Source organism: Nylanderia fulva, unplaced genomic scaffold (genome assembly GCF_048542155.1).
Source record: "Nylanderia fulva isolate GAGA-0341 unplaced genomic scaffold, ASM4854215v1 Scaffold17, whole genome shotgun sequence".
Taxonomy (NCBI): Eukaryota; Metazoa; Arthropoda; class Insecta; order Hymenoptera; family Formicidae; genus Nylanderia; species Nylanderia fulva.
Window position 1 is genome coordinate 2,160,112 of NW_028189945.1, and position 27,745 is coordinate 2,187,856.

At 38.5% G+C, this 27,745-nt stretch overlaps 4 protein-coding genes across 8 annotated transcripts; 3 read left to right on the forward strand and 1 right to left on the reverse strand.

Moving 5' to 3' along the window:
- The first annotated feature begins 408 nt into the window (after positions 1–408).
- On the forward strand, positions 409–6,316 carry CNBP (CCHC-type zinc finger nucleic acid binding protein). Of its 2 annotated transcripts, none has more exons than XM_029311926.2 (3): positions 409–582; positions 2,033–2,282; positions 2,439–6,316. In XM_029311926.2, the coding sequence occupies exons 2-3, from the start codon at positions 2,043–2,045 to the stop codon at positions 2,661–2,663; spliced, it is 465 nt and encodes a 154-aa protein (XP_029167759.1). In that variant the 5' UTR covers positions 409–582; positions 2,033–2,042; the 3' UTR covers positions 2,664–6,316. The 2 variants fall into 2 exon arrangements, with proteins under 2 accessions (XP_029167759.1, XP_029167760.1); XM_029311927.2 differs by lacking the exon at positions 409–582 and adding an exon at positions 1,138–1,219.
- A 964-nt stretch (positions 6,317–7,280) lies between these two features.
- On the forward strand, positions 7,281–18,192 carry BicD (Microtubule-associated protein Bicaudal D). Of its 3 annotated transcripts, none has more exons than XM_029311929.2 (8): positions 7,281–7,723; positions 8,223–8,363; positions 8,437–9,273; positions 9,366–9,512; positions 9,740–9,772; positions 10,499–10,934; positions 11,071–11,325; positions 12,277–18,192. In XM_029311929.2, the coding sequence occupies exons 1-8, from the start codon at positions 7,514–7,516 to the stop codon at positions 12,555–12,557; spliced, it is 2,340 nt and encodes a 779-aa protein (XP_029167762.1). In that variant the 5' UTR covers positions 7,281–7,513; the 3' UTR covers positions 12,558–18,192. The 3 variants fall into 3 exon arrangements, with proteins under 3 accessions (XP_029167762.1, XP_029167764.1, XP_029167763.1); XM_029311931.2 differs by lacking the exon at positions 12,277–18,192 and adding an exon at positions 11,628–12,270 and having other exon boundaries at positions 7,448–7,723; XM_029311930.2 differs by lacking the exon at positions 9,740–9,772 and having other exon boundaries at positions 7,448–7,723.
- A 485-nt stretch (positions 18,193–18,677) lies between these two features.
- On the forward strand, positions 18,678–20,960 carry Bcs1 (mitochondrial chaperone BCS1). 2 transcript variants are annotated; one of them, XM_029312174.2, is made up of 8 exons: positions 18,678–18,736; positions 18,947–19,209; positions 19,288–19,479; positions 19,605–19,744; positions 19,824–20,018; positions 20,126–20,359; positions 20,441–20,611; positions 20,693–20,960. In XM_029312174.2, the coding sequence occupies exons 2-8, from the start codon at positions 19,079–19,081 to the stop codon at positions 20,905–20,907; spliced, it is 1,278 nt and encodes a 425-aa protein (XP_029168007.1). In that variant the 5' UTR covers positions 18,678–18,736; positions 18,947–19,078; the 3' UTR covers positions 20,908–20,960. The 2 variants fall into 2 exon arrangements, with proteins under 2 accessions (XP_029168007.1, XP_029168008.1); XM_029312175.2 differs by lacking the exon at positions 18,678–18,736 and having other exon boundaries at positions 18,772–19,209.
- On the reverse strand, positions 19,158–26,825 carry LOC114938262 (uncharacterized). The gene is made up of 7 exons (XM_029312128.2): positions 25,748–26,825; positions 25,282–25,550; positions 24,431–24,887; positions 23,837–24,343; positions 23,419–23,669; positions 22,946–23,199; positions 19,158–22,853 (listed from the first exon to the last, which is right to left on the reverse strand). Exons 1-7 carry the CDS (start codon positions 25,859–25,861, stop codon positions 22,552–22,554), a joined length of 2,154 nt encoding a protein of 717 aa, XP_029167961.1. The 5' UTR covers positions 25,862–26,825; the 3' UTR covers positions 19,158–22,551.
- Between the last annotated feature and the right edge of the window lie 920 nt (positions 26,826–27,745).

The window sequence follows — 27,745 nt, forward strand, 5'->3', positions numbered from 1 at the left end:
GAACGAAAAATTGCTGTGATTGGTCAACGACGTTAAATACATGAAAATTACAATTGAGGTGGATACACCTTGGGGTCAATTGTGTAACTTTTTCGAAAGTAAAAACGTGAAAAGTGAAAAATTTCCGCCAATCACGCATTGATTTTAAAATGAAATCGATATGTGATTGGAAGAAAATTTTCACATTTTCACATTTTTACTTTAGAAAAAAATTACACAATCGACTCCCGGGGAGTCTCGATTAGTGTTGCGTCAAACCGTGGACGGTCGCGCTGCGTGACGTCGAGGCGAGCAGCCAATCGCCGCGCGAATCGATCGAGTTGCGGGCCAATCACGGCGCGGGATTCAGCCGAACGGAGCGGAAGAAGGTGGCGGACACAAAGTAAGCGAGGTTTCTTCTTCAACTGCGTTTCCGAAACTACTTCTTTACGTGGTTAATGCTCGCTAGAGACGTCCGCTGGAGAGTTCGCTCAGTTTCTTTCCACGGAAAACACGACTTCCCGTGGGTCCATCGTCGTACGCATCGTCGCATCAGGCGTAGTAAGATTACTCGTCGTGCTTTCAACAGCTAAGTACAACCGGGTGAGTCTCTCGACCCTCAAAATTCCTCGCCTGCTCCCAAACGAGGATTTTTGTCGATTGCACGCGCGCCGCCGCCACCGCCGCCGGACCCAAGAGACCTTCTCTCTTTGCCGCCGCGAAATCCGCCGCACGTGGTCCCTTCATTTTCCGGTAGCCTGACTCGATCGACTCCCGCATCTGGCCGCGTCAAATATCGAGAAACTCTGTAAAGGAACCGAGTCTCGCCGGACGGGAGCGTCGTCCCGGATCTTTCTCGTCGATGGTCGTCGTCGTCGACGATGATGATGATGACGACGACCATCGACGAGAACGGGCAGCATTTCGCGATCGCCATCGCCGTGCGAAATCTTTTCCCTCGGCTAGACGCAAAAAAAGCGCAGCGCGCGCGCGGCGTCACTCACGGATGCCATCTTCACGTCGCGCGCGGCGTACGTGCGTATGTCGTTCCCCACACATACAGGCAGACCCAGACACACATATATACTTATACCGGCGCGAAATGGCCGAGGGGGGGAGGGAGCGCGGGGGGAACGCGGAAAGAGAGATCGTGCGAAATGGCCACGTTGTAAGCTCCGTCGTCGAAAGAACCTGAAGAGGAACGTAATACGTCATCGTCTACCAAGGGGTTGCTAACGCGGTAAAAAAAAAAAAAAAAAAAAATCGCGACGCCGCGTGCGTTCCCGAATTCCATCTCGCATATATATTTCATCATCATCATCATCCCCGAGATCTCGCACGCGGGGCACACGTGCGCGTCTTTGTCCCCTGTCTCCGGGGACTTGGCGAGGTCGAGGATCCGCTTCCCTTCGCGAGACGCGAAGGATGCCATTTTATGCACACCGCTTCGATCCGGCCGGCGCCATGTAAAGTGGCCGCGCGGGTGAGGAGGCTCATGGCTCGTCATCCGCCGGCCGCTTCCTGCGAGAGTCTCCTCGCGCCGATATTATAAAGTGCACATTCACCTGCGTGTCTGGCACTCTCCCGCCCCTTCTCGCTGCTCCTTCATCGTGCTTTGTGCCCGCGCTCGCTCGCTCGCTCGCGCGCGCGCGCACGCGTCAGGAGACATCTGTGTGGGACGCGCGCGAGCGCGCGAGATGCGCTTCAGATATGGCAGATTCGCGAAATTAGATGTTCGGATGCGTGAAATTATGTTCTTATAATTTTTCTTTTTTTTTTTTTTTTTTTAGTAAGATTTGAAAATTGCGCTCGATATAATTTTGACAGGTCTTTGACAGCTCTGTTGGGAGTGTATATTCCTTTCTGATTCGTGTGAGATTTGTTGAATAATTATCAAGTATGTGAATGTACATGGTATATAATGCAGGACAGACTATTGTTCAGTGTTATTTGAATAGAATACTCTCGGGAATTATTCCTAGCACGAATGTGTCATCTTAAATTATAAGAGTTTAATGTGAGGATGTAATGACATATATGTGTATAATTGTAGATTGTGGAAGATGAGTTCGAGTGCGTGTTACAAATGTAACCGTATGGGGCACTTTGCGCGTGAGTGCCCACAAGGCGGAGGTGGAGGCAGAGGAGATCGTGGACGTGACAGGGATGGTGGCTTTGGACGTGGTCGAGAGAAGTGCTTCAAATGCAATCAATTTGGACACTTTGCACGTGAGTGCAAGGAAGATCAAGACCTTTGCTATCGTTGCAATGGTGTGGGACACATTGCAAAAGACTGTCAACAGGCTAGTAATTCGCATATTATATGTTGTCGTCAACTATTTCAAGTTGCCTTCAGCAACTCTATCTTCATTTCCTGCCTGCGGTGAATCCTCACACTCAGAGGGAACATCATGCACCTATGACACGAGATCTATTCTGAACATATGTTATCTAAACAGGGACCGGAGTTGAGTTGTTACAATTGCAACAAGACTGGTCATATGGCGCGTAGCTGTCCGGAAGGTGGCAACGATTCTGGTCGTTTCGCCATGCAAAGCTGCTACAATTGCAACAAGACGGGCCACATCGCTCGCAACTGCACCGAGGCCGGCGGCAAGACTTGCTACATCTGCGGCAAGACCGGTCACATAAGCCGTGAATGCGATCAGGATGACAGGAAGTAGGAGACAACCGGAATCCGTGCCGCTCGCTTAACGATAACGATAAGCCGTTTACCATCGCGCACGCCACTACCGGGAATTGTAGCTAGGTAGGGATGATGCGGACGTATGTCTCGTTGACACGTACAATTCGCAGAGGACGCGTGTTGCCGACGTCGTCGTCGTAATCGTCGTCGTCGTCGTCGTCACCATCGTCACCATCATCGTTGTGTCGTCGTCGTCGTCGTTCGGATTGCTACCACATGCTCCCAATTCCCGGCCATCTTCAACCGAATCATTATTTTCCAAATCTCCTTTCCCTCTCTGCCCACCGTTGTTCTCTTCGCAAGAAATTTCTTTTCTTAATAATGTCTTTAAGTTTTTATTGCTGTTACACCGACATACATTAACACATATACATTGTATTATTATGTGTGAATGAGCGCAGGGTTTCATCTCCTACGAAACGAACACATTTAACATTTACATTATTAACACATGAAACTTGGTAACATGATACACACTTTCTACATACACACCTATATGATAATATTATGAACATTCGATTGAATTTAGAATGTAGAGACCATGATTCCTCTGTCCCCTAACCTTCGAATTGTCTCGTACGCGCATTGTTTTCGATGCAAGATGTATGGATCCTCGGGAAGCTCTGAACACGTGGTCTCAAGAATTAAACACGTGCTGGTGAATATTTAAGCATATAATGCGCAACATTTCATCCTTTACGCGGTTTCCCTCGTATTTGTTCGAACCAAGGAAATTTTTATGAAACGACTGATATGATAATGATTACATTACGAGGAAGGGAAAAAAGGAACGGCTTGACTCTGGTACTCGGGTAAAACAAAGAGGAACATTAAATTTTTTCTTTTTCTTTTTTTTCCTTTTTTTTACAGTGACACGGTTTACGAACAAGTAATTAACAAGGCACGGACTCACGTCGCAAACAGTTTTCGCATCCACGCATCTTGTATTCTCCGGTCCTCCCTCTCGAACTCTCTAGCCGACAACTCATAAACCGACAAACGAAAGAAAAAAAGAGAAAAAGAAAATGAATTTGGAAGCGAAAACGAGAAATGAAAGAAGCGAAAACACATGCCGGCCCTGAATGCATAAAAATAAGATTTAGTAACGCTAATTTTTAATGTGTAAGGATGTAATGAGGACCTCGCTAATGATCTGCTATTATATGTATGTTTACTTCTTTTTTTTTTTTTAATTTTTTTTTTCTATATTTCACCATTTTCTTCTATATACCGGACTCGTCTAGTTCCGTATATACATCAGTACATATATATACGGAAGGAAGCGATGTATAGTTGTAGGATTGTCAGTGTTTACGAGTTTATATACAGTTCTACCGAGTCTTTTACTCATCCACCCCGACTTTCGATAAAGTAGGGCGAAAGAGAGAGAGAGAGACGTGCGGTTTCTATCGAGCCTCAAGGGAACGAAAGAACGCGACTTGCGATTTAATACCAAGTTCGAACACACATCGCGATATGTACGTGTATATATAAACATATAAACACGGTAGTCTGTACAAGTTGGTACATTTTGTACGTACAATTATACAATTGTTAATAACGTAGACTCATTGTTCATACTTCTGACACTTCACTGTTGATGAACATGCGAAAGAGGAGCATCATGTTTCCCCATCACAGAAACAGAGAAAGAGAGAGTGTACCAACCTTACTATATCCTTACATGTTGCTGAAAAATACTTCGTTACTAGGTATATGTATATATATATATGCGCATGTGTGTATACATATATTTATGCATGTGTGCAGGAGGTATTTTGTACTGTAAAAAGCTAGCTTATACTCTGGTCGTTGCTGGTGATTAATTCCGACTATAAACAATTCTTCTTTGTATTGCCATGAGAAAATAATATTTTGCATGTATAGAGGAGTACATATTGCTGAGGTCGATATATCATATACTTTCTTCTTTTCCTTTGCGTAATTTATAAGTTGTGTAGGAGGCAAAATTTGTAGATACGGTCGTAAGAAACGATAAAAGAAAAAAAGAACAAAAAAATTATGATGGATTCAAAGGGAAGAAAAACAAAAGACTATCCCTGCGCGCGGGGAAGACCATACTCGACGCGAGTACAAAGCGAGATTTTTCTTAAAGGGGAAAAAAGAGACACATGTGCAGCCACGCGAAATTACGTCAAAGAAAGAGAGCCGCGACTCGTCCGATCGCGGCGCGCAGTGTTCATAAAGTATTAAAAAACGAAATTAGAATAAGAGATGCGATTAGATTCCCGACTACTTTTTCCAAACGATACACCGGACCATGTATTACAGTACAGCAGCAGCGCGATGTATTAATTCGATCATCAGGAAGGCGTGAGAGAGATATCTTTGTTCAGATCCGAAAGACGGATACCTACATAATAAAGACGCGCTTGCGGATTCAGTGGTTTTACCAGCAGCGACAATTGTGTATTAAGGTTCAGAAGCCAGGCGTGCCTGACTATCTTGAAAAATGGAAGAAAAAAAGGACCTGGGTATCCATCCGGGATGGAAGGTGTTTCGTATATAGTAAACCCACAGGTGTCCTGCAACAATTTTATACACTTGAACACAAACATTGTTCGGGACTTAATTAATTAAATGAAAAAAAGGCCGGATCTCATTGCGTAGTTTCGGTGTGCTAGTGCTCACATATACATATACACCACACACTTATACATATACACACATACACATAATACGACGCGAGACTTGGAGAGGATCAAACAAATTGTAACTTCGCGCTATTATCGGACTTCGCGGCCTCTGGTGCTGATCAACCCGGGGCATAGATACACAAGTTGGACCAAGTCCTCGGCGAAGCGATCGATGTCGACGAGAGATTGGAACAATCCTTCGCGATTTTTAATTAATATTTCTCCCGAGGATCTCCCGCTCATCCCCGAATAGTTTCGGGAGAGCGCTTCATCAAAGAATCAGCTGATCACTCTCGATCGGACGAGGTTGTTCCAATCTTTCTCGAATGTCTTAAGTTAAGGCTTTTCTCCCAGAGAAAATCATCTCTTTTGTATTGTTGTCCTGGCTGGGAAGCGTTTGCGTGAGAGATTTAAACGCAAGTTTAAAGAGTATATACACAGTAAGAAGAAGAGTCTGAACAGTCTGACGGAAATAAAAAAAATATCATAGTGTAATCGATTCCCTCCGCGACAGAGTTTCCGGGTTCGCACCAGAGGTACGAGAGCATATTATATATATATATACGAATAATTATTATTAAAGAGTAAAAGAAAAAAAGGAAAAAAAAAAGTAATACGAGTGCGATTAGGGCACCTGCGCTTTTGTCTCTGCTACAAGACTTACGTACGAATATTGTAAAGAATAACGACTGTTACAGTGTATGAATTTAATTCGACCGGCGGCGCACGTCGGATCCACGGCTCGACTTATATATTAAACTAATCTATTAATACTTAAAAAAAGGAAGGAAGGTAAAGGAGAGAGAGAGAGCGACAGAGAGAAAGAAGGAGACGAAGAGAAGAAGAGGAAAAGTAAAAACGAAACAAAAAAAAGAACATAAGCTGCAAAATAATAAAAAGGGATTGTGGAGTATTTGAAGTTATGTTTTTAAACTGAATTTTTGAAATAGAATGTGTACGGAGAGGCAAAGAGGATCGGTCTTTTTTTTTCTTTGTTCCCCAAACAATTTTTTTTTATTTTATTATCTCTTCGCTCAGCGTGTTCGCAGTTCGATGGTTTCAACGATGCGCACAGATTGTGTTAATGAGAATTATATAATCGTGTCAATGCACGCATGCTCTGAATTATCCATGCAAAACTGCGTGTCATCGTGTAAAAATGCGTAACGAGCATGAATTCCAGATATTTTTCCTCTCTCGCGGATTTCATGCATTTAATTTTGTAGGTCACGATGATTTATATGTATTGTCATAATGAAAAAATCACTCTTACAGTTCTAAATTATTCTCCTTTTTTTTACAGACTGTAAATTTTGAATAAAAAAATTCTACAGCTACTTTTTAGGATTCCTAAGATTTAAAAAAAAAAAACAAAAAAAAAGAATATTAAAAATTGTACAAATATTCAACAGCGATTAATTCCAATTGTACTTTTTTTTAATCTTCATTAATATTTAAAAATGTTGCATACGTCATATAGAGAAATCTTAGGAAATTCATGAATGGAGCAAATGAAAAAAAAAAAAAGAATGGAATCAAAGAAACTATAATATTCCGAGGAGTAAATAACTAACAGCGGAAACGTTGGTAAAAAAAAGATAAAACATTGATAAGCGCGTGAAAAAAAAAATTTACGCGCGCGAGAAAGAGAGAGGGAAAGAATCTCGACCTTGGACAAGCGGAATACCGAAACGGGTTAAAAGGCCGAACCGGACGCCGCGAACGCAGCGGAACGTGCATCCGGTTGCGATTTCCCTCCCTCCCCCCGCGCCGAGTGACAGGAGTGTCGCGCCGCGTCTGTCAAAATCGGCGAGCGGTTCTCGCGTCGCGGAGGATAGGATGTGAAAGAGGACCACCCGGGGCGAATCCTGTCGCGCGAGGCGTCACGCCGAAAGTGACGAGGTAACGAGACGAAACGTGACGTGACGTGACGTGACGTGACGTTACGCGTGACTCTCGCGTGAAGGGGGGCAGAAGAAGAAGAGGTGCATGTACACGATCGACGATTACCGAAGGATGCGTCGACCGATCGGCGTCCATTTGCTCCGATAACGACGACGACGACGAGGTGGTGAAGGAGGAGGAGGACGAAGAGAGAGTGACAGCAACTTCGCGAGGAGCACCGTCATCGTCTGTCATCGTCGTCGTGCAATCTGTCATCGACCTAACGATGGCCACCGTCGACGGGGTCGTGCTCGAGGAGCTGAGGACCGAGATCGAGCGGCTGTCGCGCGAGCTCGACTTGGCCTCCACCGAGAAGATACAGTCCGCGCAGTACGGACTCGCGCTGCTCGAGGAGAAGTCGGGCCTGCAGCAGCGGTGCAACGACCTCGAGGCCCTCTACGAAAACACGAAGCACGAGCTGGAGATCACGCAAGAGGTTAGTCGGACTCCTGGAGCTTTTTAAACTCGACACGCCCGATCGCGCGCGAGAGAGAGAGAGAAAATGTTATCCTTTTTCGACAATTTTCTACTACAAGTCAGACGTGATAGTATAAATAAAGAGGGTTTAAGAATTTAATATATGGCTATAGTGTGAAATGAGTACTCAGATGTAGTGAGTGAACGTTTTTCTTGAAGTGGAGCAAGTATAAAGTACAGAGGTAGAGTTAACTATGTTAGTTTAACTGTAACAGGTGCACCAAATGAGAATGTACATGATAAAGTAACTCATTTAGTATGTCTACGTCAATCAGATAACAGCGTTTACTTGATTTAATATTCTATGTTTAAGAAAATATATGCTTGCGATTCTAGATCTCTGTCAAAATTGAAAAAGAGGACTTCTTGGCGAAATCTTATTTCTACATATAATATTTATATATAAAAATGTATATTTAATTCCTGACATAAATATTAAGCATATGTCATTATTTTAGGCTCTCGCAAAGTTCCAGACAACCACAAAAATAACTGCAAAAAGTGGCATTGAGCAAGAAGAGAGTCTTCTCAGTGAGAGTGCTGCTCGAGAAACATCTCTGCAGTTTCAGATTATTGAATTGGAGAGTGAAACGAAACAGGTTTGAGTTCATCACAATTATCGATTCATGAAATGAGAGACTGTTGTTTTAAAACGTTACATATTATCTCTAGTTACGTCATGAGTTGGAGCGAGTGGAAGCGGAACGTGATCACGCGCTGCAGGAACGCGAGGAGGTCGGCAAGGATCACCAGCAGGCGGAGACGGAACGTAAATCGTTGCGGACGGAATTACGGGAGTGCAGGTTCCGCGAGACCCGGCTGCTTCAGGACTATTCCGAGCTGGAGGACGAGAATATCTCCCTGCAGAAGCAAGTGTCGGGTTTGCGATCCAGTCAGGTAGAATTCGAGGGTGCCAAACACGAGATTCGAAGACTCACGGAGGAAGTCGAACTGTTGAACAGCCAAGTGGAGGAGTTGACGAACCTGAAGAAGATAGCGGAGAAGCAGATGGAGGAAGCGTTGGAGTCTTTGCAGGCGGAACGCGAAGCCAAGTACGCCCTAAAGAAGGAGCTGGATCAGAGAATCAACAGCGAATCTATCTACAATCTCAGCAACCTCGCGCTTTCCATCCGGGGCATCACGGAGGATCAAACGATATGCAGCGATGGCGAAGATGATTCACCCGCGTTACGTAGAATCGAGGCGGATCTCAAGACGCAGGAACCAGGCACGTCTGCGACCGACAAGCAGGTCGACCTGTTTTCCGAGATTCACTTGAACGAGCTGAAGAAATTGGAAAAGCAGCTGGAACTCGCGGAGACCGAGAAGGCCCATTTGACGCAGAACCTACGCGAGTCTCAGTATGCTGTTGAGAAGAGCCAGGCGGAATTGCAATCGTTCGTTGCACGAATAGTGCAGCTGGCAGCGCATGTGCAATCGTTGCATCATCTTCACTCGAAATTACCTGAAAAGCAGAGCGAAGAAGCTACGCTGGATAAACTCAATCAGGTATACTTTACATACAGTTTTATTGTGTTTTTATGATATAAAAGATACATTCGGTATTCTTTTGAGAGAATTATAATGACACTTTGCAACAGGCTGTTGTGCAGTATCATCAATGGAGCACCATGTCTGCTCGCGAAGTTAATCAGTTGCAGAAGGATCTGGCAGAATTGGAGAACGGTCTAACAGTATCTGACTCTACACAACAGCTGAGAACAGAGTTGACAAATCTGCGAAACAAGGTACAGTTATTTATTCTTTCATTTATTTTTCGAAAGAATATATTTGTGTATGGACAGTATTATCATAAAACTTGAGAGAAAATATGTAAGTTAACAGACTATAAAGAAAGATGAGAGAACGCAAGAATTTGCTCTAATGGTAAGAATATAAATTTGTGCAAAATACTGTGTGGCGCGATTATATTCGTACAAAATTTAGACTTTGAATGGAAATTGTGGCGTTTCAGATGCCCGAGTCAGAGAAGAGCCTTCGAGAAAAGGTTGGATTACGTGTGATCCTTTTGACGTATTTACCAGATATTTCAATAACATAATTTGTCTTGTTGGCTCCTCTAATGATCCGTACAATGATACTTGCTTCTCAGTGTCCTAACAGCTCGATATATACATATATCGCTTCCCATCTCATACTTCTTCTCGTATTACATTTAACACGTACACGTTTTCGAAGCTACTGACGATTTCACTCCATCATTCCATGTTGAATGTAGATCCATGTTTGAGAATTGCATCATCTCTTCGAGCTCGTATTCAGTCTCACGCATGGATCAAGCGCGTTTAAACAATAAAAACGTGTCATATTGCTCGAAAGAAACGGATCCGCTATGCACCGTGGCTTTTTTAAAGACAGAATGCGCTTAGAAAGGAGAATTCGTGAGGATTCGACGATCGCTCTCTTCCTTCCACATGTAAATTTTCGTCGCATCTAACGTAGCATGTCGATCGTGGAATTCGCCTAGCTTGTCTTTGCACGATATTCGGAAAAAATATATTTGCAAATATATCTCATAAACATTTTCTCACGAAAGATCTACGCGAACGCGAATCTCTAAATAAATCCCCAGTAAAATTTTGAGAGAACTTCCTCTTGCGAACAAATTTCCGATAAACGCGCAGTATTAAAAAGTAAAAAGTGCATCTATTAAACGCATTTATATTGCGATACCGCTTTCATACAATTTATATTCTCTCGTTCTTCGTTTCAGCTGTTGGATACGGAACAAAGGAGCATGCAGCTCGAATCGGACGTGTCCACCTTGTCGAAGCTCACCGCGGAAGCTGGTGGTTTTCTCGATTCCGCGCAGAACGACTTGCAGAACCTCTCCGACGAGCTGGCGCAACTCTACCATCACGTGTGCACCGTCAACGGCGAGACCCCCTCCAGGGTGGTGCTGGATCACGAAAAGTCGGAGATCGTGCCCGAGAAAGAAGAGGAGAACGGTAAGATGGATTGGTGTCGGACTCTATTCAAAACCGACATCAAGATTAAGGATCTAGAAAGCCTCAGCAAGGCGAAGGAGATTGCGAAACACATAGAGACCGCGATGGACCAAATAAAGTATCTCAGAAGCGCCGTAGAACACACGATCGAACTGTCCAAGGTCAAGGGAATGCAGTCAAACATCTGCAACGTTTGCGAGAGTAAGTATATTCCTTTATATAAGCTTTCTTGAAGAGAAGCTTGTTTTTACTTTGTATAAAAAAATATAGAAATAGTTATTTTTATCGGTAAATCAATTTTTGATCTTTTTTCTGACAATTGAATTTTCTTTCTCAGCTTCTGTCAACGAGAACAAGGCGGAAGTGACGGATCTTCAAGAGCAAGTCATTCGATTGAAGGCCTTGTTGTCCGCTAAACGAGAGCAGATTGCCACGTTAAGAACAGTCCTTAAATCAAACAAAAACACGGCAGAGGTAGCGTTAACGAATCTAAAGAGTAAATACGAAAACGAAAAGAGTATCGTCAACGAGACAATGCTCAAGCTAAGGAATGAGCTTAGAATGTTGAAGGAAAACGCCGCGACATTTTCGAGTAAGTATTTATATTTAACTCCTACATCTTTTTCTGTCTTTGCTACACATAGGTAGAAGTTTGATTCGAAAACAAATGTAAAGAGAAATTTTTATATATTTTTTATAAGGTAGAATTATATTAAAAGGTGACCCTTGCTATATGAATCTTTACTAAACTTTTCCCTTTTAAAAGACAATTCTACAACGAACCTACAGTCTGTTAAATAGAAATTTAATAATGTAATTTTTTTCTATTTTGTTCCTGACGCTAACACACTCCTCCTCCTGCTAACGCGTCCATTAAAAAATGGTTGCTATTAGCCTTAATAAATGCAGTGTTGTTAATACTATGGAGTACCGCAATCGATTCTTCAAATGCTCTGACAATGTGCCATAGTTATTGCATTGCCTAAACATCAACAAACATATACTGCCAAGTGTAACATTTCTCTCTGACTCAAAACGTGACTAGTCAAACGCTCATTTAAAAAAAAATGTTATGCAATCTAAACTGCCGATGTGTACCTAGTCTTTCGGTGGTGCATACTTTTTTCTTACATTCCATGACTGATATATGTACAGAATTATATTAAATGTAGGCACATGGCTTTTTCGATTATTATGGGTATCCCATTTTAATCGATCACCTCCAAAACTTTTTCATTTTTGATTGTACAACAAAAGTTTCAAACAAAAGTTGTTTGATTTGAAGGATAACAGATGACATTACAGATTTTTTTCTAAAGACTGTTTTTCAAGGTGCTTTTCAATCATCTGCTTTTCTTTGAAATACATTTTATTGTACAATCAAAAATTTAAAAAAATTAGGGATGATTGATTAAAATGGGACACTGTATTTGAAACCTGGATTTTGATCTCCCGCTTGCAATTCTCTAATGTGCATTCCTCTATCTCTCGTCCGCTTATCTCTACATCGTGTCAAACCCCGCTCTAACCATACGCTCTCCAGGTCTGCGTGCAATGTTCGCTGCACGCTGCGAGGAATACGTGACGCAAGTGGACGAGCTTCAGCGGCAGCTCGCCGTGGCGGAGGACGATCGGAAGACGCTGAACCAGTTGTTACGGCTAGCGGTGCAGCAGAAGCTCGGCCTCACCATGAAGCTGGAGGAGCTCGAGGTCGATCGAGAGCTGCGAAACACCAGGAGACACACCCCCGGCGCAAACGGACGCGGCAGACCGCGATTGTCACAACAGACGAACCGTCCCCACTTAGGCAGAGACTTCTTCTAGAAAATGATGAAGATGTGGAGTAAGATATTCTGAGAGAAGCGACAACTTTGAGAACCTTTTCGAATTTTTCTACCGCTTGTTATGGTTGATTGGGAGCCGAAGGACTCTGTGTGTAGTGAGTATTGACTTCTCCTTCGTTAGAGAGAGAAAGAGACATCCCGCAGTCACATTGATAATCGTCGTGGCGAATTCCGTGAAACGTATTTTTACAAAGAGATGGACGAGACACGTACTAAGTGTTTGAGGGAAAAAAAGGAAAAGAAATGACGACGCCGTCCTCGCTAAATAGAGATTCGTGCTCGATGAACGGTGAAGTAAATTGGCTGCGCTCTTGAAGGTTTCGAAAATGTTCAGTTTCATACCCCACGAATTTTGCTCCATATCATAGAGTCTCTTCGGGGAGTCTCTGCCTTGTGTTACCACTATTGTTAATAGAGGAATTTAAGGAGTGTATAGGATACACAGACACTCGAGATTTGCGGAGTCGCCGCTTGCGAATTTAATGCGAAGTCTACGTTCTTAGGCGACGATTAGCTGCGTTAAACTTGTCAAGTGCATTAGATTAACGCGAACGATCGACTCTCTCGATCGTTTTTTTATTATTGTACAGAGGAAATCGTTTTAAACTTTGATTTTTATCTGTGCTCCATCATTGCTTCAGCACGCTTATTTATTACGTACTTTAACATATTCATTATCGCCTCAACGGTTCGAAGGATATTATTATTCTGTTGATGGTTGGTATGTAGCATAATGATAATCGTCTCCGGAACGTTTTTCGTCAAGGACAAAAGAAAAACTCTTACACGTACGCGTTATAGGAGAGGGCGAAAGAAACGTATACCGTTTTTTGTAGGTAGTTAACGCGGAGAAACGGCAAATTTTACATTGCATACCACATAGAGACAATATTAATATGTCGCGAGTGACCGGTAGAGTTTATAATCAAAGTAGCGAAATGGAATGTCGTCGTAGCAAGTAGATGTGAAATTTTTATACGGTAGCCCAACAAAAAAAAACAATAGGGGAACCTATCTTCCAAATAGTAGGACACCTCAGGTCACATCTCCGCCAGAGAAACGAAACTCGGATGCATCAAAATAGATTCACCTACCTACGCCCTCTTAATTGATCCGATCAATTTTTTAAATGCACGAATAAATCATTTTTTAATCGATCGAGTTAGAAATATTTCGATACTTTGGAAATGGAACGATCGATGCTTTTTGGGACGAAAATTAAGGAATTATGGATTTATAAGAGAAATGAAGAAATGTCATATGTTTCTCTATATTATAAAAATTATTATTATTACAAAATAGACTCGTGAGTCTAGATAGCTTATTTTCTTTTATCTCCGAGACGCGGAGAATCGATTGTTCCAGTATTCCTGTAAAGATATAGATTACAGATACTTATCTTTTATTACTGAAAGATCGGTATACGTTTTTACAATCTCGTTGTTAGCAACAAATGTGCAACGTATGATACCTCGTTCTTTCGTTAACAATTTTTATTGTAGTAAACGCGGCCTAAACAGGCTTTAAATCATTTAATCGTCATTGACTTCTTGGCAGCTTGTTGAATTTACACTTTTATCGTGTTTTTTACTTGGTGTTAACTATTACACCTAATTATTGTATTCGAAGCAGCTATTCGATGCGAGTGTGTTATCATTTGTTACGTTTATTTACATTTTTATGTGTACGTTTTTGCATATCAAATGAACGCAAAGCGCTTTTGCAGGCACTTTTAATAATTTGTTGACGCATAATAATCGCTGATCTCGTTCGATGGGGATCACGAAAAGGTTTTTTATTTAAAGAAAGGATGCACGCATATAGCTCCGACTGCTAGTTTTTTTTATCGATTTTTGCTGTCTTGTCACTTTTGTAGGAGTGTAATTATCGTGATAAGTGTGTGCTCTCGTGTGCACAGAATGCTCTTTTACTTTGACATTTTCCATAGATGTACATGCAAACGTTCACTCTTAGCGATACATATATATTTATAATTTGTAGTCCGCCGTTGCGCAAAGCAATTATTCCAATTAAAACACTCGATAATACAACTATCCGATTATGAAACTTCTGAACAAATCGATCGTATTTTACAAATATTAACTATTTTATATATATTTTTTTACATATATATTTAATAGTTTATTAAAACTATAATTGTTAAGATATGCACATAATTAAATGTAATGGAGCATTCTGTGCAAATAAATTTGCACATATATATTTATAATGCGAATACTATTATATTGGCTTCAATCAAATCTGTTATCACGGCTATTGTTATTTTATTATCTTTATTATCATTCTTTTATTATTATTGCAATTGTACATTTATTAATTATTGTCGTAATCATTGCCTGTCTGTTTCACGATAAGACGAATACCTAAAGAGAATTTATCGAGCGTTTATAAATTAATTAATTATCGCTATTATATTATATCTATATCGTCGTCTTTGTATTGCGCGTCACCTGTGTCTAAGACGCGTAAATAAGAATCCTATATTTCTTTTTTTATATAATTCAACGTCGACGATTTTATACAATTCAATCGATGTTGATGCTCGAAATAAAACATTTTTCGCAGATTTATTTTATTTTTTTTTGCGATTTGTTTCCTATTGTTTCGAATTTCTCAAATATTTTTCTGAAATGATAATACGCGAATCAGCAATAATTATTAGTTTACTTTATTAATAGTCGATTGCACTGATAGATTTTTAATTGTAACAAGTCAACTGACTTTGTTGAACGGTCTTTATCTGCTAGAGAGATCTTAGAGTTAATTATATAATATACATAGATAAGAAAATAAACATTTGTTTAATGCTTAAACATTTCAATGTCAGATTGGTGCAATTGATCCTAAATAATTATATAATTCTGTAATTATTCTTAAATATTGTCTGTAACTCTCGAGAGAGAGAATTTCGCAAGATTCTCCCTTATACACACACTTAGGCGCTAGACACAGGTCAGGCTAATTTATATCCATAAACCGAGCCAGTCTCAGACCACCGTCCCTTCCCTTTTCGTCACGCATCCACCGTCGAGAAGGAGCCGGACAAAAAAAAGAAAGATTCTTCCTTTTCTCGAGAAACAATCCTCACTATTTTTCACGAGAAATTTCGTCCTCGACTCAACTTAACCGTCCGCGCTGCATCACGCGACTAGAGACGTTAGTGTCAGAAAGAAAGATATTAGAAAACATAATAAATCTGTATTGTAATGTTACGCAAAATAAGATATAATTGTAAGGAATTCGGAGACCGCGCGCATAATTATTGATAACTATGTGATATCAGGAATTAAATGGCGCTGTAATGAATTTTTACAAAACAGATCCGTTTTGCATCGATAAGAAGATCTGTGCGATTTCTTGTTAGCTATGTGTATGTGTTAGATATTTTGCTTGTTAATTAGAGTTCTGAGAGAGATAGCACGGTCTCCGAAGACTCGTTAAAAATTAGCAAATGTGGATCGAGCGTCCAGTCGCGGTAGCGCATACCTTTTGCCAAAAGTAATTCTGTCCTTTCGAAGGAACCTAATATGGTCCTTCTATACATATTTAGCGTCCTTCATGAAGTTCCTCTATGTCGTAAAGGGTTGCGTATCAGCACCGCGAATTTATACTTGCATTATCTCCTAAATTCTTCAGAAGAAGAAAAGATCTATCTTCTCTTGAATTTTTTACTCTTTATATAATTAATCGGTGATTTATTATTTATGTAAGTAATTGTATGGATAAATCTGGATCTTCTTTCGTAAAATCTCTTTGTACGATAAACTATATTTTTTGGGAAGGATCAAAGAAAATACGCAACCTGTGTACCGAATTATTTATCAAGATCGTGTTTAAGATTATAAGCTAGAAAGAAAGAGAGAAACACACGGAACGTGAATTTGAGACAAACCAAATTAAGGAATAAATCGGGAAGAGGATACATATTGTGAACAATAATATGAAAATTTGTCCGCTGAGAATTGGGATGGCGGACAGATTTATGCTCAAGGCTTCCAAAATAAAAATTCTCATTGCGTCCCGTCCGGCGATGCTCTCGACGGTGGTGCGTTTAGATCACGATACGTGAGACTAGGAGTAATAAAAAAATAGACAGAGAGATAGAGAGAAAAAATGTAAAACTCGCGAATAACGAGTGCGACTAGTTGTAACGCGGCGTAGACTAATTGTAAGAGATTAATCGACTGCATAATGTGCGCTGAAACTATATTTCTCTAATTCTAGAGGGAAGACTCGAAGAGCGAGAGAAAGAGAGAGAGATCTCTCGATGTCTAATGACACGTGCATGAGACGTCTCGATGACGTTGGATGTATCGCACTTTAACCGGGTCCATGTTGCACTTATGCGAAATATTTTTACACTGCGTCATCGACAGAAATATGTATCTCTTAGTAAAATTATTGATGAACGGACTGGACAGCATATTATATATTTAAAAGAGCATTTTGCGAATTTGTGAATTGTCATTAAGTGGTATTATATATATGTATATTGTTTCTTGTATATATATATATATATATACATTATATATAGGAATCATTTTTCTATAATTTTTGCGAAATATGTTTCGAACAATGTTCACAAATTTGCAGAATAATGTTCCAGTTGTTATTTCAATTATTAAGTGTCTGTTTTCTTTTCAAATCAAATTTTGGTCCAAGAAACTATTTATTATTTTACTGTAGTATACTAAATTATAGATTTAGATATTACTAATTATATTCTGAGATATAAATCACACGCATATGTAGCTCAATTAATTTAATACATTCATGAGTTGGTTGCAATATTTTTTAGTAATCTTAATTGTAATAATATTTATGTATGTGTAGATTTGTATAATAAGTGCTTTATTTAACATATAGAGTTCAGTATTTGTTATTGCATTTTGATCAGCGTGTAGAGAGATAAACTCGATAAATTTTGACGAGTTTTTTAAATTCGATATTCATACTATACTCGATTTAAAAAATTTTTTTATCATGAATTTGATTTTACCTGGTACTTGATCATGGACCCAGAACATATTGTATGTTGTATATACTGTAAATGCACTCTAGCGTTACGGCATCAATAATACATTATATAAAAACGTACCAAATTCCGCAGAGATTATCGAAAACGATTTATACATATGTACATATACATATATACATGCATACATATATACGTACATATGTATATATGAATGCATGTATATATTATATGAAGGTCTCAACGAGCATTATATTTTCTTTGTAGTTATTATAGCTCATTAATCGTTAAATCGTAGACAGAAAAAAAAATTCGGAACCAATAGTCATTTATAGCAACTTCGTGATTTTTATCCTGCGTTTATTGACAAAGTAATTGGAAAGAGAGGAAAGGTCAGTCGTTTTAAATTAGATCGAATGTAGTAATTAAGTAGATGTTCAGTAACATTATTTACAGGTAAAAGTTTAAAGGAAAAATCGAAAAAGAGAAAGAGATAAAGAAGGAGATTCAAACCACACTCGTGGTACCTGGAGTTGATGTTATTAAACAATAGTATACATTATACGTAGTGGAAATTCTTTTTGTAACATAAAGTGAAATATAATCGTTTGTAACATGAGCGTGAATTAATTCCTTATTATTATTGTAATTATTTATAATTATATATATATATATATATATATATATATATATATATGTAGGAATATGCACGTGTATATGTATATATTATATTATTCAATATTATTCAGAAATATCTTTTAGTTGAAATATTTTCGAAATAGATTTGATATAGTTATATATACATAATTTTTTTTATAAACGTTAATAACTCATAGTAATCTCATTCTGTCATACACAATAATATATTTGTCACAGATTTGTGATATCGTTCATCATTATAATTAAATATAGAAAATCAAGATCTACTTTATTCTTGCATTACAAATAAATTATAAATAAAATAAAATATGCACATTTTTTAATCTTTTGCTCTCGATAAAAATATTCTTTTCAAATCAATGATTATGATTTAAATTTATTTAATCGAGAGACAGAAAAAGAGAAATAAGTTATGTATTTAATTTTAATTGATGTCGCACGTGCACGTGCGCATGCGCGGAAAACCGGTCTAGTAATTCATCACGAGACGAATTTATATAAAGGTTATCCCCTTTGATTCTACAATTTTATACATAACAATATAAATATTAAATAATAATTGTAAAAATTAAATAGAAAGAAACAATTAAATAATACACTTTCTTGAATTAAAAACAACTTTAAGAAAAAATTTAACACTGTTACAACTCATTAAACACTGTTACAGTATTTACATTTTATTTTTGTTTATGTAACTAATTTGATTATTGCAGGATTATTGTTGGAAGAATTGAAATAAATTCCAACAAGACATAAGAAACAAATTACTAATTAATTTTTAATGTAGTATACATTTTTAATATCACCTGTTTATACAAGAAAATTGTACAATATTAAATTGCATCATGACATTCTCTGAGTACATACAAACTTTATCCGATAATCCATACTTTGGTGCTGGCTTTGGTCTTTTTGGACTTGGGGCTGGAGCTGCTTTGTTAAGAAAGGGAGCCCAATTTGGAGCTGTACTATTCAAGTATTGTATTATACATAAATATTATATACATTCGTTTTGTGAATTATATATTGTTATTAATAAATTCTTTATTTATAGGCGACATTATATGATCACTCTGGAAGTACCATGTCGTGATAAGAGCTATCAGTGGATTCTCCAATGGATTACTCATAAAGGTGCACGAAAGACACAACACCTCTCCGTAGAGACTAGCTTTGAGCAGAAAGAAACTGGTCATGTGAAAACCAAATATGACTTTATTCCAAGTATAGGAACTCATTTCTTCAAGTAAGAGGATATTGCCAGATTTAAAACTTGTTCTTTTTGTCAAAATATATTATAAGTATATTAATCATGATTTTATCTTGCACATTAAAATTTTTCTAATTGTACATCTTTTTTCATTTCTACAGATATAAGGGGAATTGGATAAAGGTTGAGAGAACGAGAGAGCAACAGACCTTAGACCTACACATGGGTGTGCCATGGGAAACTGTGCAGCTAACAGCGTTCGGCAAAAACAGAAATATATACTTTAGTATTCTCGAAGAAGGTTGAGTTCTTGCAAAATATATTTACAGATATGTTATATAACAAATTGGGAAATCAGAGGCAATTCTTAATTCGTATAGCCAGACAGATGGCTTTGAAAGAGCACGAGGGAAAGACTATAATGTACACTGCCATGGGAAGCGAGTGGCGACAGTTTGGACACGCCAGGAAGAAGAGACCATTAGAATCTGTCGTTTTGGATACCGGTGTTTCTGAAAGAATAATAAACGATTGTCGGGAATTCATCAATAATCCGGCATGGTACAGTGAAAGAGGTATCCAAACTTAACTGTTTATCTTTATTTGATTATAAACGTTGAGATTAAAAATTTATGTTTCTCCTCGCAGTACTTCTTTCTGATAAGAATCACAATCTTTCCAGGTATTCCATATCGTCGAGGCTATTTGTTACATGGACCTCCAGGATGCGGAAAATCTTCATATATTACCGCGTTGGCTGGAGATTTGGAACGCGGCATTTGCGTTTTAAATTTATCTGAGAGAGGTTTGACGGATGACAGATTGAATCACTTATTAGCTGTGGCTCCACAGCAGACTATTATCTTGCTTGAGGATATTGACGCTGCTTTTAGCAGTAGAGAAGAATCTAAGCAAGGTATATATCTGAAAACATGAGAAATTAGAAGAAAAAATATTTATCACTTTGATATGTATTTATTCTCAATTTATATTTTAGTTAAAGCAGCATATGAGGGTCTCAATAGAGTGACATTTAGCGGTTTATTGAACTGCTTGGATGGTGTAGCCTCCACAGAAGCTAGGATATTATTTATGACAACTAATTATTTGGACAGATTAGATCCTGCGCTTGTTAGGCCAGGCAGAGTCGATGTCAAAGAATACATTGGTATGTATGTAGAAAAGTAAAAGATTAAAAATTGAGAAACTCGTATAATAATCTCAATATATTATTATTATATTCTTTCAGGTTGGTGTAGTACAAGTCAAGTCGAACATATGTTTCTGCGATTCTACAAGGAACCAGGTAAAGATCCTGGTGTACTGGCAAAAAAATTTGCAGAGAACGTAATGTCCTTTGAAAGAAACGTTAGTCCGGCGCAGATTCAGGGATACTTTATGTTCCATAAAAATAATCCCGAGGCGGTTATAAATAATGTCACACAAATTTGGGAACTTACATGATAAAATATGAAAATGTAGCTATAATTGGAAGTAAAGGTACATGTTGATGATTATACACTTGACTTAATATCCCTTTTCTCTGTACAAAGATACTTTATTAATCTTAAAGAAGACCAGCCAACACACACACAGTATGGTGTAATGAGTAGTAATCATTTTTATTTTTCTTTATAAAACAAATATAAAACGAGTAAAGATCTCAATAAGAACGTCGTTGAAAATATTTCTAACTTTATAATACATTGTTCATGTATGTTACGTATTGTGTACTTGATATTCTTTTTAAATAGTATTGAAAAATGATAATGAATATTTGAGAAATCTTTCTACAGTATCTCCTATTTCTCGTGTAACTTTCTCTTTCTTTCTTTAGTGCACTACTTTGCATTTGTACCACCAGTAATTGTATATGGACGATATATATGAATACTGCTTTGTATAAAACAAATTAAAAAATTAAAGAGAAAAAAACCTATTGTAACATAACTTTCTTACGATACAAATACTGATTCAGTCAGACGCTACTTGTCAGAATGTAATGTGATGTACAGAAAACAGTAACAGTCTTGTAATAGTATACATACATACATATATGTATATAACGTCAATTCTCTCTCTATAGTTATCATTAAAATAAATGATACATGTGTATGTAAATATGAGTATAATAGAAAAGGCAGTTAATATGTTAAATGTAAGTATTTTGGCAGCCTGTGTTTAAAGTTGATTTGCTACACATTTTTCTGACTGAAACATGCCAATTTGTACTATAATTTCAAAGCAGATTCATATATATAATAATTAAAAATATATATCATAGAATATACACATTTTATCTGACAAAAAAAGATAGCACATATATCGAAAATAGATCTATTGCTGAGAATTTGTTAAAAAGTTTTTTGGACTTTCTATTCTCTATGCACAGTTATTACTTAGTTTTATCTGTTAAATCTATTTTTTTTTTATTAAAGTTGTTTGATATTCAGATTTTGTTTTCATTCTCTCTCTTTCTCTCTCTCTCAATCATTAAAAATAACACAATTAAAAATAACATAAAATACTCTTGATTTGAAGTGATAAAATAATAAATCTAATCGTATAAATATTGATTTTTAATATATATATATATATATATATATATATATATATATATATATATATATATATATAATGCTTTCTATGATTATGACTCCATATTATTTAAAAAGACGATATATCATAGCAAAATAAATGATGTGTACGTTTTCGCTACACTACATGATTCTACATGACTCTATATGTATTCTATATGTACAAATTATCATCTTTATGTTAATTTACTTAAATTGGTCTAAATGCACTGCATATTATTATAAACAATTTTAAGTTAATATAACTTTTTCTCACAGATATAACAATAAATTTACCAAACTTTCTTCTTGCACATGTAGAAATTGTACCTTCTAATATTGCAATTTATGCACAAGTCAAATCACGTAAAAAATATTCTTAATGTAAAATTGACGTATACTGATTTTCACATTTGCGGTGTTTCTTTTTATAAGAACAAAATGTAAAACTAGATTGGTGTATTTCCCTCAAATGCACGTTGCCTTTTCATTCAATATTCTGTCGCGATTTTAGATTGTCGTTACTTGATATTTAAAAACTCCAAATGTACGGTTCATAATTTAAAGGATCCGTTTGCTCCATGTGACCCGCGTGTCCGCTACCGACCATGCACGATGGATAGGCGACACCGGAATTGACCGACACAGGTGGAACTATGGTCGGTGCTAATCTGCAATCCGGTCTCTGCGGCATTATTGGACCCATCGGCTGCTGCTGCATCGGTTGCGGCGCCGGTGGTGGAGGCGGAGGTGGTTGCGGCAGTGCGGGAGGCACCGATGCGCCGATATTATGCACCGGTTGCATTATGTTAGGGCCCGAAGCGTAATTCGTCACTGAAGAAGAATGATTTTATAAAGACAATTTAGGGTCTTTTCGAATAAATAATGTGTTGTAAGATATTGTTATATTTTTCGACGATGCTTACTGTTTCCAGGATTGTGGAACGGCAACACGGACTGCTCCGGTATCATATTCGTTGGAGGCGGAGCCGTTTTCAACGTCGACGGCTCGTCGTTTTTCTTCTTCCGCACGACGCGTTTCTGACTGCTGCTCGTTATCTGATCACGTCTTTTATTATTACCAGCACTTTTCTTTTTCTTTTCTCCGGGCATTTTCGGCTTATTAGGGCGATTACCACTTGGTTGCCACAAATGAACAGTGTGAACCGCATTTCCTTCTCTGGAGAAAAAATATATAATATTTAATTATATGTTTTACATCTTGTGTTAGAGAAGATATTTAAGAATTATAGAAGGATTTTAATTTCAATGGCTGCGTTCGGAAACGTCAGTTTTATGTCAGTGATATAGAAAGAGAGGGAATGTACTCGGGGGGAATGTACGAACGCAACCAACAATAGAAAGGAAAACAATGTAAAAATATGATTTGCACTCTAACCCTTGCTTTTTGCCTAATTTCCAGCTGTGTATCCCAGCTTTATGAAGCCTCTCTCTAATCGTATCCACGCTGCAATTTAACCCTAGCGCAGGCGCTACGTATTTAGCAGCGGTGAGAGGATGCTGAGTTGCCATCGCGACGATGGCATCGTCTTGTTCCTTGGTAGTGATCCGACGTCGGCCCTTTCGTTCCTTCGTTTGTACATTGCCTTCCTTATGCCAACGTTCTAACCATCTTTTAACAGTACGTTCCTGATTAATTCAAAACCACGTCCATGTAAATATCTCTGCATTAATTTTTCTTGAGTTTGTAATACAACTTTCATATCTATTTGCATATGATATACGATAGAGATGTCAGAGATTCTACGATACAATTTAATAGATTAAATGAGCACTAAGAGCTAAACTTTACATACCGATCTATCGATTGCCAGAGCGATGGACAGAGTCGATAATCCGGCTTCGGCCATTCCAATCATGCGATTTCTGATTTCCACGCTCGTCTCCAATGTCCCTTTCGCTTTGCCGCCCTTCTTCTTCTTCTTTTGCCGTTCCGATTCCGATTTCCTATCACTTTTCCTCGACGATTCCTTATTCTGCTGGGGCTCGCAAGACGATTGACTATTCTCGTTGGAAGAACTACAAGAACTCTCCGAGCCTATCACGATCGTCTGCTCCGGGCTAGATATAGTGGACTGCAAGCGTTGTTGTTGAATCTGATGCTCCACCGGCAGTTGTTGCTGATCGAGATTATGATGATGAGTATTCTGAATATTCTGCTGATGCGATTGATCCTGCAATCGTGATTGCTCTTGCATATGCTGCTGGGCCTGTTGCTGATGTTGTTGTTGTTCCTGCTGTGTGTGCAGGTCTTGCAGTTGCTGCTGTTGCGGCAAAGAGTGCTCGTGAGATATCGGTTGTCCCTATGGGCACAAATAATTTTTGGTACAATTTCATTATGTAATATATCACATTTATATTATTTATCATAAATAAGCTAAGAGACAAACCTGTGGATAATGATGACTGCCTTGTACTAAATCTAGCGGCCAATTTTGTGCCACGTTCAATCCTGGATGTTGATAGATGGATTGTGATTGTTGCGCTAGACTCAATGCGTTACTAAACTCCGTCTGGTTAGTTGATAGAGAAGTTTGGACAGAAGGTTGCATTTCGGTGGCTTGAGGTGCGGAAGGCGGTGGAGGAAGATTTTGCTGAGGAAACACGAAGTCCTGTTGCTGTTGCTGTTGCTGCTGCTCGGTATTTTGGTTTTGCTTCAGAATATTGTCATCGCCTTCAACGTATACCTCTAAAAATTTGACCTTCGATTTTGATGGATTCTTCTTCTTAGTCGGGATGCTCTTCTTCTGGGATTTGCTCGAGCTTCCCTTGGAAGTTTTCTTCTTGCCCAATTGGGTGCCGGTCGGTCGCCATACCGCCTGCTGAATTGCTGCACCATCCGTATCACTAGTTAAAAATAAAGAGATGTGTAATTAGATAAAAGAGATATTATATTAAAAAAGATATTAAATTAGAGAAAGAGATATTAAAAGAAAACTATATTCCTACACAAATTCGTCTTTTAATTTTGGATATATATTCTGAGATTTTATTTATTTTATAATAGATAAAATTTTTTGGAATATTATACTTATATATTTATGACACTGTTATATACAAATGCTGTAATCTATACAACGTTTAATAGTCAAGATTGAAGAATCAAAATTTCTATTTATTCAGATTCACATTCTGTCTCTATATCTATTTCTACATATATTATTCTGTACTTTATAATTGCAAAATAATACGAAAGAACTATATAAGTACTATTCTAGATCTTCTACTTAAAAATACAAACCCCAGTGGAATCTTTTGCATATATTTGCGCGAAGGGCTCCAATTGTGAATTCCAGCTCTGTGCAGTCTTTCTCTCACAGTATCCACAGAACAAGTGAGACCCAATGCAGGAAGCACAGCCTTTGCCGCAGTTATGGGCGTTTGTGTAGCTAGACGAACAATGGCTTCATCCTGCTCCGAGGTAGTGGCTCTTTTGCGACCACAACGTTCTCGTGTCTCCACTGTGCCTTCCTTGTCAAATCTATTCAACCATCTCTTCACCGTACGTTGCTGCAATGCAATCATGATATAATAAGATAAAACCATTACAATCTTCCTAAACTGCGTAACATTAAAAATCAATATACAGTATATAAATATCTAAAACACTCAATCTAAATTCAAAAAATTAAAGTCTATTCAACATACGCAGAGCAATCATGAAATCATTATTAAACAAGACATTGCTTGCACAAAGCTTTACATACCGAACAATTAATCGCAGCGGCGATCTCCCTCAGGCCCAAACCAGCCTCATACATTCCCACCATCCGATTCCTCAATTCGGGGGTCGTCTCGTGCACGCCTCTGGTCTTACCCATCTTAAACCGATCTCAATGTATCTCTCGGAGATTTAAATCGCACGCGACGCGTGACGTACGCGAGGATAATCACGTGACGACGAAGGGAAAGCGAGCAAACGAATTTCCCTTCAAGACTCGAGGAGTCGGACCTCGCGGTCACTCGCGAGCATCCTGGATCCCAGCTCGCGGATCCAGCCGGGATTAATTCAACGACGAACCCTGAGCACCGACATTCTGCATCGCCGATTCTCGCGAAGGCTTCACCGGGTCGCCGGTGGACTCTCTCTCTCTCTCTCTCGTCCTCTTCGTCCTTTCGTTTCTCCTGTGCGACGAAACACACTCGGTCAATAAAACTGCCACCGCCGTCCGCGCTGCACTCCGAGTCCGAGTACAGTCAGTCGAGAATCTTTTGTCCCCGCGCGACGCGTTCCTCGACGGCGACCAGGACGCCGATGACGTCGCGAGGAGACGCCGTCCGCGAGGAGAGCGAGACGCGTCGTCCGGCTGGCTCGCGTCAGGATCCTCGTCCTTGGATTATCTCGCGAGCGGGAAAGCTCGCGTCTTCAACGCAACGAACTGTCAATTAGAGTCCAGCTGACTGTACCGAGCATGGCGCGGTACAGTCCGCGGAAATCGATCATTTTCTACGACATTTTCTTGGCGACACTCACGGGAGCGCTCTTGATTATTCAGTTTCCGAATCCCGCGTAAATCTTGCGGTCGAGATCGGAAAGATGAGCTATCAGCTGATCGCGAGATCGCCGAGTCAACACTTGATCCGACGACGGAACTGTCAATATTTATTCCGCGGACTATACCGAGCGGGAAAAGTACAGTCGGTGGAAGGGTTATGTGATGTCGCGGGAGTTTCTCAAAATGGCGCGTCAGTTTTGACAGTTCGCTGTCAATTTTGACAGCTCGACGTGAGTATGATATATCTATGCGATGCGACGTTTTCTAAAATATTTTTAATTATTTTTAATTAGATACTGGCGAAAGGCGATCATTGGAGCGCGTCGTATGTAATTGCAGCGTCGTGTTCGATGGTCAATAATTTCGCGGGCGACTGTACCGGAGAAGTGAGGTTATTCGGGGTTCCCCCGCGCTCGCCCATCTTCGCCGGAATTGTATTGACCCGCAAAACCCGTCCCCAGGACGACCCACGTGTCAGCTGCAATTTTTACGAGACTTGAATCAGCGATGAATCTGCGAAAACATGAAAAACATTATAGATCTGCCGATTCTCGGCTCTTTCAGGTACACTTTATTCATGCTTTTCTTGATATTTAGAATAAAAAAAACATTTTATATATATAAAAAAAATATATGTATATAAATTGTAGGTGCGCTCCTCTATAAAAAAGATATTTCTCTAACAAAGTATAATACAAACAAAATATATATGATACTTTACATATATATAGTACAATATATATATAATTACATCACAATAATGCATATTTATATATGTAAAAATAATATTCACAATACTATACATAAAAAATATAATATTATACTAACGTTATAATAAAATAAAAGCATATATACTTAATATTTATAGTACTATATATATATATATATATATATATATATATTACTAGGTATATGAAAACATATTACATATATAGGAAATAATATAAAATATATATATTTATATGTTATTATATTGTATTTACATATAAATACATTATTATATCGTGCTATATATGTTATAAATATATATTTTTTGTTAGAATATCTCTTTATAGACCATATATATATTTTTTAAGAGGCAATGTGCCTTTAGATATGCAACCCTATACTCATGAAAAGGTATTATATGTACAGAAATAATTTTCCTATTGTAGAATAAAATATTTTATTTTTTCCCACAGTTCTATTTCATTGATTTAATAATAAATC